This window comes from Cottoperca gobio, chromosome 4 (genome assembly GCF_900634415.1).
Source record: "Cottoperca gobio chromosome 4, fCotGob3.1, whole genome shotgun sequence".
NCBI classification, from domain to species: domain Eukaryota; kingdom Metazoa; phylum Chordata; class Actinopteri; order Perciformes; family Bovichtidae; genus Cottoperca; species Cottoperca gobio.
The window spans coordinates 28,536,321-28,551,320 of record NC_041358.1 but is presented as its reverse complement, the minus strand read 5'-3'; the positions used below and the strand labels follow the sequence as shown (position 1 = coordinate 28,551,320).

Genomic DNA, 15,000 nt, shown 5'->3' with positions numbered 1-15,000 from the left:
GCGGGCGGCTCTCTCCACAGCTGGGAGCAGCTTCAGGGACCCGCTGGCACCGACTTCTGGTTTGGCAGGAATTCCTGGATTACAGCAGGTTGCCTTGGACACTGCATGACCCACAAGTACAAGAATAGCTTCTTTATAATTGCAAAGAGGCTGCCTTCTCCAACTTAACAAATCTTTTATTGCCTGTTAAACCATAGCTGGGCTTATTGTTTCCTCTGAATGGATCATTCGTGGGGAGCTTCGTCCTCACGGCGTCTAAAGAGAAGATAAAGCTGCAGCGCAGGTTTCACATTCAGGATGTGTGTGTGCAGCCGGGGGCACAAAGACATGTTGCTACCATGTCTGCATCATCTGTATGCAGCACTTCATACACTCTGGTTTGCTAACATGACACATTGAATCCAGTGGGAAACAGCGGCTACAGTGTTAGCAACAATTACGCTAACAACGAGTTAGCAACACGGGTGCTGAGGAATGAAGCGCGTGTCCCAAAACACCAGCAGCAGCAGCGCGGCATGAGAGTGCAACATACAGACTTTGCTTATCGTACAAATGCACCGCCCGAAACACAGACGTGTGTGTGTGTGTGTGTGTGTGTGTGTGTGTGTGTGTGTGGGGGTCACTTCTAAATCACACAGGACTGTTATCAGCTGGGACCTCGTGTGATTTAGAAGTGACTTCATTTGTATTTATGAACAGAACATGATACTAAGATGAGTGAGAAGTGCAGGTTTGGGTTTGTGGCACGTCTGAAGACGTCCTGGACTCCCTGCGCACATGTTCTCTCAGTAAGTGCTGCGACGTGGATTAAAGAATGGATGGATTGAAGCACTTTCAGCATCAAGTGATGTCTCCATTTCTTACAGAACAAAGTACAGAGATCATTTCTGAAGAATGAAAAGCTGAGCTGCTGCAGAGCTTTAGTGGACTAATGGACATTAATAAGTCCATTTCTTCACTCAACACTTCTCTCTTCGACACTTCTACATTTGACGTGAAAATGACATAATTTATTCTGCGTTTATTCCTAAAGCGAAGGGAATAAATCACCGTCTGTCTCCTGGCAAAGTCATGACACCCAGAATTATACGCTGCATTGTAATTAGAAACAATACAAGTATGACAGCTGATACTGTAGAGGAATTCTTCTCTCACAATGGGGCTTAAAATGAGCTTGTCACACAGACGATGTGTTGAGTGTTTGCCTGTAGTAGCACTGAATGTTTGTTTGCTAATCTGAATATTCCAGGAACGGAATATTAGAATTATATATACAGTATATATTATAATACATACATACATATATATATTATAATATATATATATTATATATATATTATAACGTAATTTATAATTTAAAATATTATATATATATATATATATATATAAAAATATAGATAATAAAAAAAAAAAAATATATATATATATATATATATATATATATTATATTATATATATATTATATAATATAATTATAATAATAATATATTATAATTATATATATTATATATATAACATAATATATATTTAACAGCATATATATATATATATAAAACATATTATATATATTAATTATATATAATATAATATATATCTATATATATATAATATATATATAATATTATATATATATATAACATATAAATATAACATATATTATATATATAAAACATCAATTCTTCTTAACAAATCCCCTCAGATATATATATATATATATATATATATATATATATATATATATATATATATATAGGGGAGAAGTTTCCACACCATGTGCAGCAGATGTGTCTGAGGGTATTTGTTAAGAAGAATTAATGCTGTGCTGAAAACAAACTTTATCCTTGGACGTCTATTCTCACCACGACTAAAAAAACAACATCCTGCCACGCACCGTCTTAGCCACTTGGCTGCGACTCTCCACACACACACACACACACACACACACACACACACACACACACACACACACACACACACACACACACACACACACACACACACACACACACACACACACACACTCTCCTCACACACATTTCAAGGTCAGACAAAAATACCAGTGAAGTGCAACTGTGTGCCAGACTTTGCGGTCAGATGCAGAGTTGTGTATTTGTGTAAACTAGTACGAACTGTATTTAAACTTACCATATTTATTGATGACACCGGTCCGATGCTGTTCACAAAGATGCCGACGTCTATAACAATTGGTTTAACTGTGGAGAGGATAAAAAGAGAAAAGTAATTATTGATCAAAACTGTAATTTAGACTCCACACCTGGCTGATATGTGACTCACAGAGAGGCAAAGTGCTGCTTAATAATGATCACACATTAGTCTTCATTACACAAACTGCTGTCATAAAACACCTCCATGCATTCAAATGATGCGAGCAACAGGTCCAGACATGAGGACATCCTGAGGCTCCTGACTGCTCCACGGAGACTATCAGAGGAGGTGCAGGGAGGTCCGCTGGTTCCCAATCCCACTGGTTTCACTGCAGCCAACTAATTAAGAAGTGAGTTACACTTGGGAACCAGATGAATGCAATTAACTGATAAACCGGCGCCGCTTCTTTCCCTGATTGGAGCGAGATGAAACGCTGTGGCGCTCTCTCCCGAATTCCAATAGTTCCTATCTAACCTGAAGGCAGAAGATAATCCCACAAATTAAAACAGCCAAGTCTTCATCAGCAGCAGAATGGGACACACACGATCGACACAGAGTCTTCACCACAGCCTTGTTGGGATCCTTCACTCGTAATTTAATCACTTTAAGGGACAAATAAGGAACCAAAACAACGAGCTGAAAGAGGCTAAAACGCTCCGTAGAGCTGAAGTTTCCATTGTTTGTATAAGAAGTATGATGAAGTGAAGTTTTAAAAGAGGAACTTCACTGATTTAACGCATCGTAGTGCGCTAACAGGTGTCGGAGTTTACTTCTGGGGGTGGGGAGTTAGTTAGGAGTTGCATTGTGGGTAATATAGGAAACAGTTTTTGAAGAATGCATGAAAGAAACATTGGTGTCAAATTGTCACAGTGACCTTCATCTTTCATCAGTTCATCTTTGAGTGCACGTGGACATTTTTGCCAAACTTGAAGAAATTCCCTTCAAGGGTTTACAACGCATTAAAATAATATTTATATCCGTCTCCAACAATGTCCGAGGAGTTAAGACAAAAACAACTTCATGCATCTCAGACGCAAAAGATAATAAAAATAAAAGATCATGCAAAATCTAAATGTTAAATCATAAAGAGCAAAGCTATGTGTGGAAAGGGAGGGTTACCAAGGCAACAGCTGACACACACACCCACACACACACACACACACAGTCCAGGAACACCCCGGCTCTCCTCATGAGTGAAACTGTCATTTAAAGCCTGAACCTTTAAAGCGGCTGAGTGACAGCTGTGACAAACTGCCGCCATGAGCGTTCACATTTACATAGCAGAGAGCTCCCCCATCATTTCACATTACCCGTCTTAGGAGTCTTTTTGTCTCGGCCAATTAAGTCCACAGCGAGGAGTTCTCCAGCTGCCAGTCTCCGTTCCAGCGCTCAGTTCACGTGCTAACCGATGGCACAGCGGAGGACACTTGTGGAGGGTCCCTGCTGAGGCACTACAGTCATAATTACACAGCACCTGGTGAGCAGACTGCACAGACCTACTGGATCCAACAATAAGAACAATCGACTTGGGTATAATCAGCACCCGTCGTATTCCACATAAGCATCATATGGAACAAACACTTCAACACTTCCTGAACTACAGAACAGGTTGTTTGCCAGCAACTTCTAAAACGACATATATGACGTTTGACTTGATGTTGTGAAACCCTAACCCTAACTACATACATGCAATAAAACCAGAGTGTGAATTATACCATGAGGCTTCATCTGTTTCTCCTGGGAACACAGTCCAGCTTCAGTGAGCTGAAGTCTTACAATCCTTACGGATCAGTGCTTGTTTAGCGTCTGATATCCATCCATCCGTCGTCTACCTCTGATCCGAGATCGGGTCGCGGGGGCAGCAGCTCCAGTAAGGAACCCCAAACTTCCCTTCTCCGGGCCACATCCTCCAGCTCTGACTGGGGGATCCTGAGGCGTTCCCAGTGAGGAGATATAATCTCTCCACCGAGTCCTGGGTCTTCCCCGGGGTCTTCTCCCAGCTGGACGTGCCTGGAACACCTCCCTAGGGAAGGCGCCCAGGTGGCTCCTTACTAGATGCCGAACCACCTCAACTGGCTCCTTTCAACGTAAAGGAGCAGCGGCTCTACTCCGAGTCTCTCCTGATGGCTGAGCTTCTCACCCTATCTCTAAGGGAGACGCCACCCGCCTGAGAAAACACATCTCGGCCGCTTGTACCCGTGATCTCGTTCTTTCGGTCATGAGTTTAGCGTCTGTAGATGATGAGATATCAAATCCTTTACATTCAATACTCAGGGGTCACCAACAGAACTCTCTGCAGACCATAATGTCTGCTCAAACACAGACCGTCATCAAGAGTCGTACCAGAAACAAAGACACCATCAACATGTCAAAGAGTATATTTCTGGGGGGGAACCATGAATAAAACTACTTTATGTTTAGAGAAAAGATTGTGGATTCATAACGAACTGAGACTGGTTGGACCTCAACACATCTCCTGACATCGTCTTCTTTCCCAAACAGTGAATTCATATGCATGCAAAGTAAGTTCTCTGACAGAGAGAAGAAGAAACTCCATGTTTTTCTGATCCCATTGGACAGATAAACTGGTTCATATCAGCTGTACCCAAAGAAAAGGTTTGGTGTAATGTAGACGTGTGATCTCAGGGGTCATGTACTCAGTTCTCAATGTACTATGTTGTTTATCCTGTACACACGACTATTGCACGTCTGTCCGTCCTGGGAGAGGGATCCCTCCTCAGTCTCTCCCTGAGGTTTCTTCCATTTTCCCCTTTAATTATGGGGTTTCTTTTAGGAAGTTTTTCCTTGTGCGATGCGAGGGTCTAAAGACAGAGGGTGTAAGGACAGAGGGTCTAAGGACAGAGGGTCTAAAGACAGAGGTCTAAAGACAGAGGGTCTAAGGACAGAGGGTCTAAAGACAGAGGTCTAAAGACAGAGGGTCTAAGGACAGAGGTCTAAAGACAGAGGGTCTGAGGACAGAGGGTCTAAGGACAGAGGGTCTAAGGACAGACGGTCTGAGGACAGAGGTTCTGAGGACAGAGGGTCTGAGGACAGAGGGTCTAAGGACAGAGGGTCTAAAGACAGAGGGTCTAAGGACAGAGGGTGTAAGGACAGAGGGTATAAGGACAGAGGGTATAAGGACAGAGGGTCTGAGGACAGGGTCTAAAGACAGACGGTCTAAGGACAGAGGGTCTAAGGACAGAGAGTCTGAGGACAGAGGGTCTGAGGACAGAGGGTCTGAGGACAGAGGGTCTAAGGACAGAGGGTGTAAGGACAGAGGGTCTAAGGACAGAGGGTGTAAGGACAGAGGGTCTGAGGACAGAGGGTCTAAGGACAGAGGGTATAAAGACAGAGGGTCTAAGGACAGAGGGTCTAAGGACAGAGGGTCTGAGGACAGAGGGTCTAAGGACAGAGGGTGTAAGGACAGAGGGTATAAAGACAGAGGGTCTAAGGACAGAGGGTCTGAGGACAGAGGGTCTGAGGACAGAGGGTCTAAGGACAGAGGGTCTAAGGACAGAGGGTCTAAGGACAGAGGGTCTGAGGACAGAGGGTGTAAGGACAGAGGGTATAAGGACAGAGGGTCTGAGGACAGAGGGTCTAAGGACAGAGGGTCTGAGGACAGAGGGTCTAAGGACAGAGGGTATAAGGACAGAGGGTCTGAGGACAGAGGGTGTAAGGACAGAGGGTATAAGGACAGAGGGTCTGAGGACAGAGGGTCTAAGGACAGAGGGTGTAAGGACAGAGGGTGTTGTATCCTGTAGTCTGTAAACACTGAGACAAATGTATAATTTGTGATATTGGGCTCTATATATAAATACATTTGATTTGATCTACAGCACATACTTCCTTACATGACGTTGCACCGCTGCAGGACTCTGTCTCCTATGAACTCGGCTCATTTGCATTAGTAATTTATGTTCAGACGTTCATACAGTGCAATGAAAGATAAACGTGGAGGTCGCTGGAGTGGACGCACAAGGATGTTATAAAAATACACAGAGCATTTCCATCATCGTGCACAGATTATATTTGAATGTATTATTTTCTTATGCTCTTTACATTGTGTTTCTGTTTATATTAGGACTTTAAAATCATAAATGTCTCAGACGACTTTGTGACTTCATGTCCAGCTGTACAGCTATAGAGACATGACCAGCAGGAAGCACTCAAATCTACAGAGAAACTAAACCGTAATCACAACAATTCTCCACATCGTGATTACTGACTGAGCAACATCGTGCGGAAAATAGACCCGATTGGTTGTCGACACGTCGCTTAACACGATCTCCAAACAGCATGTGTCCAATCACAGCAGGTCTGGGAAGTGCAGTGTTGCCAACTTGCCGACTTTCTCACTAAATCTAGCGACTTTTTATTTTGAGAAGTGACGCCGTCTTTCAATGGCAAAATAAAAAACAACCAAGAATCAACAGAAGAAAGTTTGTTTGTAGTTCTAAACATATTTAGGGTATTTCTTTTACACACTCCCACGACGTTATTCTTATCCTATTCCCATTACAATTACATGCAAATGAGCAATTATGCAAATTAGGCGATGACGTCATTTAGCGACTTTTAGGACAGACAAAAGGTAACTTTTCTTACTGAGGAGTTGGCAACACTGGTGAAGTGTAGTTAGCATCCAAACAGGCTAACGTCCGAACAAAACAAAACACTGCTAAAGCTAGCTGCCCTGTAATACGAGAACAACGCTGCCCCTGTTCTGCATGTGCAACATTAGCACGTTAGCTTGTAAGAAGCGCATATTTAAGACTCTTTCACAGGATTCGTGTTTGAACAAACTTAGTCTGCAGCGGATCTGTGCTAAATGCTAACATTAGCATGCTAACATGTCACATTTCTCCATCTCAGTTTAGCGTGTTAGCATTAACATTCGCAGTAAGCAGGACAGCTGAGGCTGATGGGAATGATATTAGTTCTGCAGGTGACACATTACAGGTTTTAGCCGTGTTGATGGAGCTCGAGGGAAAAAGTCCTGTGGGTTTAACAAACGCTACTAACTTTCTGGAATCGTTAATTATCTAATAGTTGGACAGCGATAGAGTCAGAGGAGCTTTATACTGCAGCGCTGCCTTTGTCCTGCGACACAGATAGACCCTGAGGTGTGGGCAGTAAAAGAATTGAAATAATAGGTAGTTCAGTTGTTAATCATGTCCCCGCTTTGAAAAGCACTGAGGAAATGTGCACCTTTAACAATGAAGCTGCAGTACATTACTTTCCTCATTATACAGAGATAATTGTGTTGCAGGCTATAATTCTGAACCGTCCTACTTAGCAGCAGTCCGGCCCGGAAAGTAATATAAATGAATTAGCGGTTGTGTTGTCTGTCAGAGCAGGAGCTCCTCACATGATCATACAAGGAGGTGTCAGTTTTAAATAACAGACTGAGACTGAACTCTCTCTGGGAGGTTAGAACCTGCTCTGTGAACGAGTACTTGGAGACATCTCCCCCCCCCCCCCCCGATGCATGGATGTACATCAGCTTCGTCTCTTTGTCTGACATACTGACGGGGATATTTATGGCGAACATGAACGTGTGACCGCGGCTGGATATTTGCCTTTTTATGTAAATGTAAAATTAGAAAATGTGCTCGTCGGGCCACGACAGCCTGTCGCCTTTATTCACAGAAACTGAGTTATAAAGGAAGACAAGAAACAGACAGATAATACGATAAAGAGCAGAAACATTTAGAACTGACGCGTCGAGAAGTTTGTATTCTGTAAGACTTTTGTCTGCGTGTAACAAAAGAAAAGCAGCAGACGCAGATTCTTTGCGTCCCTCCCGAGGGGCCCGCTCGCTTTGCAAAGGACTGAAACTTCATGCGAGTCATGAAACGGATCCATTCCTCTGACCTCTGCTGGCCCGCATGTTATCCTGAGTGGCTTTGGATCTCCCACCTCGTCCTCTCTGAGTGGCTTCACGAGCAGGAAGATAATCCATCTTTGATTTTCAATACTTCCTCCTCAGCAGCCCCAACAGGGCGGTGGTGTTTCCTGCACTGCACGGAGAGAAGGCTGAACGCTGCTGAAATCAGCATCACAATATGGATCAAAATCATTTGATGGAGTAAATAATTCAGATAAATCCCATAAAATAACCAAATTGAGGTTTAATGTAACGGACTGTAATGAAGATTTCCAGCTTGATAACAATAAAGCTGGAAAAAAGTAACTAAATATGATTATATCATAAGTCATAAGTCAGTTATTAATTAAAACATTTAGTCATTTATAATACATATGAAGAGACTTCATCGACCTGCACTAAACTATTGAAGCCCATATCTGCCAAACGTTAACAGATTAAATGTCATACTAAATCAATATTATGAGTTATTAGGTCAGAATTATGATATATGTTTTATTTATTTTATTTCATAATATTGTCTGAGTAACTAAAACAATGAGATATACTGTCTTTTAATTTTGACTTACTAGCTTCCATACAAATTAGAGAATAAAATATCTAATTATATCTAATATATGTTATGTTACTTCCTTTCCCTTTATCATCGTCTACCTCTTTAAACTACGAGTCTTCCTCATCGCTCCACACATCGAGTCACGGCTGCACATTTCTGTCGACTCATTAATCACATAAACCAGCAGGACGTCCGATGACACAACTACATGTGGAAAAGTCTCAGCCCCTCTGAGCTGCAGAATAATGACTTCAGCTTCTCCTCTCGCTGTCCAGGCTCATTACCACAAGAAATGCCAAAGGCTCGGAAATATTCAAAAAGCAGAACAGATCGACTCCCTCGGGCGAACTGTAGCGCGGCCGATCATCTGTCACCCAGTAAGTAGCTGGTGTAAGTAAGGAATGTAGTGCAGAAGACCTGAAGTTTCACAAACAGGGGGGGAGGGGGGGGGGCAGTGTGCGGCAGCCTGTCACTGTTCAATGTGTGAAAAGCATCAGCAAGTATTAAGAGTCCAACACATCGACTGTTCACATACGGAATCATTCTGGACGTCGACATGTGTGCTGCTATAGCATCCTGCAGACACGTGATAGACCCTTCAGAATGTGTCTCGGTTGGTTTTACTGTTTGCAACACAAACCAATAACAGTTTGCAAAGCTTACAAAACGTGCAGAGTGGTGACAGCGAGGAGCCGCCGCGTAGCAGCTGTGAAGTTGACTTTATTTAAAGGCTTCAGCTGAAGTGTGTTTTACATGCATCTGTTCGGAGCGTAAATGCAAAGTTCTTTATAATGACACACATACAGGATTGAACGCCTTCTCGAGCTCGACACTGTATCCTGGTCAGATATGACTCAAATGGACCTTAAATAAAAACTCCCCAACCAACTGCATGTAAACCCTTTGTGGGGATATCCTGCTTATAAATAGCACATGGCACCAATAACAGAAGCCAGACATACTCACTAATGTATTTAACGAGAAATAGATCAGAGCAGTATGAAAGGTGTTACAGATTCATCGACATGCTTAAAACACGCTCATCCAACCGCTAAATATCAAACTGGTGCATGAATCTTCCCTTGGCGCTCAGACACCTCATATGATTGTGAAGTTTTTCTGTTTGCCCCCCCCCCGACAGCTCTGATTAATTACTGTGAAGTAAACGAACAATGAGTATGCCTCATCAATCTGTCACTGTCATCTGCTGAGTCTGACGCTTCCTGACATCTTTCAGAACCAACTTTGCTCGCTGATGGTCGGCTGAAAAGCCTCCGTCATGTTCCTGAGTGAGAAGGTGCCGTTCTTTTATGTTACGGTGACGGTTTAACTGCTCTTGCCTTGACATTATGCACAATAGAGAGAGAAACACAGCTGTCACTGTAATTATAAGGGGATTTTATCCAAGTCCGTCAGAGAGCGACACACACTTTAACACTTTCCCGTGTAAAACTCTAATCCTTCAGATGTTCATGACATAAAAACCCAGCATTTTATCAGCAATATCCATTTAATGTATTTACATTGAGTAATTACCTCTCTATAGACCAACACTGTGCTGAAGTTAAATGATCTACGTCTGACGCAGTGTTAAACGCCATTTCAGCCGTATTAAGTTCAAGTGCTAACATTTCCCACTGATACTAATTCACATGGAACAAACAGGTTGAATGCTTTTATGTGAAGCCGTCACAGGAAATGCAACATATTTGTCACCACATTTCATTGACCATCTGTCTGCAAAACAAGTTTTCAGCATTTCTTTTTTGCAGGGCAATAATGTAAGTCAGGAGTGAGACAAATTGGATTGACATTCTACAATGACGGAAGCACTAGGCTGTTAAAAGCAGTGTTTGTGAAGAGCTTGTGTACAGGAATACACTCAAATATGACGTAGTGTGTTCTCAGCCTATTAATCATACAATTTTTATTGTGTTGCTAGGCCTCCACTAAATCCCCTGACCTCTGCATCCGTCCTCTAACAACACAAGGGGGGAAAGGATGTGAGCTAACAGCTAGTCCGCTGCTGGACGTTAAAGCTTAATGTTAGAAAGTAGTCAAGGCTACAACTTCAGATTCGTCCTGCAGAGGGCGACGTTGAAAGTGTGCTAACGTTAGATTAACACAAACCATTTGGACAATAGACAAGGTGCAAAGAGCGGAGAAACAGGAAGTGCTCAGCAAATAAGAGCTTCACCCTCAGTGTGGACCGTCTCTCAACATCACAGCACAAGTGTCACTTCACCCCCCCTCCCCTTGATGTTTAACCACCACACGTTTTTAAGAGTCACATTCATTAATGCTCAAGAAGACAAGGTCAAATGATTTTTAGTGCACCATCTGCCATCAAAGGGCCAGCATCACAAAACATTACTTTATAATTTACTTATCTGTGCTTTATGGTCGAGGGGAAGTAAAAGGAAAAAAAGCTAATTGCCGATATAATATTTATCACGGCGACTTTGAAATGATCCAAACAAGTTCATTTAGTCAGCCAGGGATGAGTCAATACAATGGGAATGTGTGTGTGTGTGTGTGTGTAAAAATAGTGAATCTGGTAGTCCCTAAAGTGGCTTTGTGAAAAATTTCACTGTGTTTATTACTCAGACACTTGAACAGTGTAGCATGGACAACATCCGTAAAATGTGAAAATCCTTTTCTTTTCACAGCTTTACTACATTCATCGCTGCTTTACTGCATTCATCACTGCTTTACTACATTCATCGCTGCTTTACTATATTCATCACTGCTTTACTGCATTCATCACTGCTTTACTGCATTCATCGCAGCTTTACTGCATTCATCACTGCTTTACTGCATTCATCGCTGCTTTACTGCATTCATCGCAGCTTTACTGCATTCATCACTGCTTTACTACATTCATCACTGCTTTACTACATTCATCGCTGCTTTACTGCATTCATCGCTGCTTTACTATATTCATCACTGCTTTACTATATTCATCACTGCTTTACTGCATTCATCACTGCTTTACTATATTCATCGCTGCTTTACTGCATTCATCGCAGCTTTACTATATTCATCGCTGCTTTACTGCATTCATCGCAGCTTTACTATATTCAACACTGCTTTACTACATTCATCGCTGCTTTACTACATTCATCGCTGCTTTACTGCATTCATCGCTGCTTTACTATATTCATCACTGCTTTACTGCATTCATCACTGCTTTACTGCATTCATCACTGCTTTACTATATTCATCGCTGCTTTACTGCATTCATCACTGCTTTACTATATTCATCGCTGCTTTACTGCATTCATCGCAGCTTTACTATATTCAACACTGCTTTACTACATTCATCGCTGCTTTACTACATTCATCGCTGCTTTACTGCATTCATCGCTGCTTTACTATATTCATCACTGCTTTACTGCATTCATCACTGCTTTACTGCATTCATCACTGCTTTACTATATTCATCGCTGCTTTACTGCATTCATCGCAGCTTTACTGCATTCATCGCTGCTTTACTATATTCATCACTGCTTTACTGCATTCATCACTGCTTTACTATATTCATCACTGCTTTACTGCATTCATCACTGCTTTACTATATTCATCACTGCTTTACTGCATTCATCACTGCTTTACTATATTCATCACTGCTTTACTGCATTCATCACTGCTTTACTACATTCATCGCTGCTTTACTGCATTCATCGCTGCTTTACTGCATTCATCGCAGCTTTACTGCATTCATCGCTGCTTTACTGCATTCATCGCTGACTTTACTGCATTCATCGCTGCTTTACTGCATTCATCGCTGCTTTACTGCATTCAACACTGCTTTACTACATTCATCGCTGCTTTACTACATTCATCGCTGCTTTACTACATTCATCGCTGCTTTACTGCATTCATCGCTGCTTTACTGCATTCATCGCTGCTTTACTGCATTCATCGCTGCTTTACTACAATCGCTGCATTCATCACTGCTTTACTGCATTCAACACTGCTTTACTACATTCATCGCTGCTTTACTACATTCATCGCTGCTTTACTACATTCATCGCTGCTTTACTACATTCATCGCTGCTTTACTGCATTCATCGCTGCTTTACTACAATCGCTGCATTCATCACTGCTTTACTGCATTCAACACTGCTTTACTACATTCATCGCTGCTTTACTACATTCATCGCTGCTTTACTACATTCATCGCTGCTTTACTGCATTCATCGCTGCTTTACTGCATTCATCGCAGCTTTACTGCATTCATCGCTGCTTTACTGCATTCATCGCTGCTTTACTGCATTCATCGCTGCTTTACTGCATTCATCGCTGCTTTACTACAATCGCTGCATTCATCACTGCTTTACTGCATTCAACACTGCTTTACTACATTCATCGCTGCTTTACTACATTCATCGCTGCTTTACTACATTCATCGCTGCTTTACTACATTCATCGCTGCTTTACTACATTCATCGCTACTTTACTGCATTCATCACAGCTTTACTACATTCATCACTGCTTTACTACATTCATCACTGCTTTACTACATTCATCGCTACTTTACTGCATTCATCACAGCTTTACTACATTCATCACTGCATTCATCACTGCTTTACTACATTCATCACTGCTTTACTACATTCATCACTGCTTTACTACATTCATCGCTACTTTACTGCATTCATCACAGCTTTACTACATTCATCACTGCATTCATCACTGCTTTACTACATTCATCACTGCTTTACTACATTCATCACTGCATTCATTACTGCTTTACTACATTCATCACTGCTTTACTGCTTTACTACATTCATCACTGCTTTACTACATTCATCACTGCATTCATCACTGCTTTACTACATTCATCACTGCTTTACTACATTCATCGCTACTTTACTGCATTCATCACAGCTTTACTACATTCATCACAGCTTTACTACATTCATCACAGCTTTACTATATTCATCGCTGCTTTACTACATTCCTCGCTGCTTTACTGCATTCATCGCTGCATTCATCACTGCTTTACTGCATTCATCACTGCATTCATCACAGCTTTACTACATTCATCACTGCTTTACTACATTCATCACAGCTTTACTATATTCATCGCTGCTTTACTACATTCCTCGCTGCTTTACTACATTCATCACTGATCCACATGGGGGCACAGGCCCCTTGGTGACTTCCTGTGTGCCGGTAATATCCGTCACCTCTCTGAAGAACAACAGAGCTTACCTGGCTTGGTATCCATAGTAACAGCTGGAGTAAGCAATACGGATGCTAATGAGCGTTAAAGGGAACTTTGGTGAAGTGAGAACAACTTCTTCTTTTTAAATCAGTGTTTCCGCAAACACTGCAAGACAGTGACAAATGACTCACATGTTAAATTATATTAATATTAAATTACATCGTTGTGGTTATGTTTATATCAAACCTCAGAAATATAGAAGGTTTCTTTGATTTGATAAAGAAAAGCGTTTCGTGTATGGTGGATTGTATGGAGTCATGAGTCTGGTGGTCGTTGCGTCCGCTCTGGATCATGTCTGAGGCGGTACACACATTCAGGACTACAGTACAACACGGGGTCACACGTCTTCTGAAACACGTTAGAATTCAGGTGCTCTGCAAACAACTCGTCATCAGCTCGATGGTGAGAAAAAATACAACCAAGTGTCAGAAACATCTAATATCTGTACTCATTCCTCACAAACCAGAAGAAGAAGAACAACATGGAGTCCTGCCTCTACAGGACCGGCTAACAACACATCCTCAGATCCTCACACAGCAACTCTGACAAGAGTCTGAATTAAAAAACTCCTCATCTCTCTCCTGCACTCAAAGTTTCCACCTCTAAATGTAATTTATATTCATGAGGATATGCAGATGAGCTACATCTTGACCTTTGCTGCTGGAGGTCAGCACGAAGCAAACAGCTGAAAAAACAGTGAATTTGTCCTTCATGAAACAAACACGACTTTATAAAACTTCCAGCATGTCATATTCCAGGTGTTCCTCAAAAACGTTTTGTAATCCTCCATTTTTTATTTGTTTTTTTAAACCCGTAAATAAAGGTTTTATATGACGTGGGTCAGAAACGACCGTTATATGATATCAACGGCTGGTTTATGATTTTAAACAGCACAATTTAACATTTGTCACGTGTAAGTATGTACACGTACAAAAGCCTTTCCGTAAAGTCTGTTGTTTTTGTTGTTATCCTGCATTTTAGCGCCTTGAGATTGTTTTTAGCTTTGAAAGGCGCTTTACAAAGATGATAATAATAATTATATAAACCAGTTTTAGGTAATTAGGAGGGACTGACAACATAACTCAGTAGCATCATATGATATAAACTTTATACCAAATACATTTATATTTCTTTATTTGTTTAGTTAACAATGTACTG

At 41.6% G+C, this 15,000-nt stretch overlaps 1 protein-coding gene across 2 annotated transcripts in view; it reads right to left on the bottom strand.

Annotated features, from left to right (window-relative positions):
• Nucleotides 1-15,000, bottom strand: part of gabrg3 (gamma-aminobutyric acid type A receptor subunit gamma3) — a 49,754-nt gene that overhangs the window by 33,193 nt on the left and 1,561 nt on the right. For both annotated transcript variants that reach the window (XR_003832133.1, XM_029429521.1), the window contains exon 3: nucleotides 2,146-2,213. Coding sequence is in view for 1 of the 2 variants with exons in the window: in XM_029429521.1 (XP_029285381.1) it covers nucleotides 2,146-2,213 (68 nt within the window). In the remaining variant the exon portion in view is untranslated. The remainder of the gene's footprint in view (nucleotides 1-2,145; nucleotides 2,214-15,000) is intronic.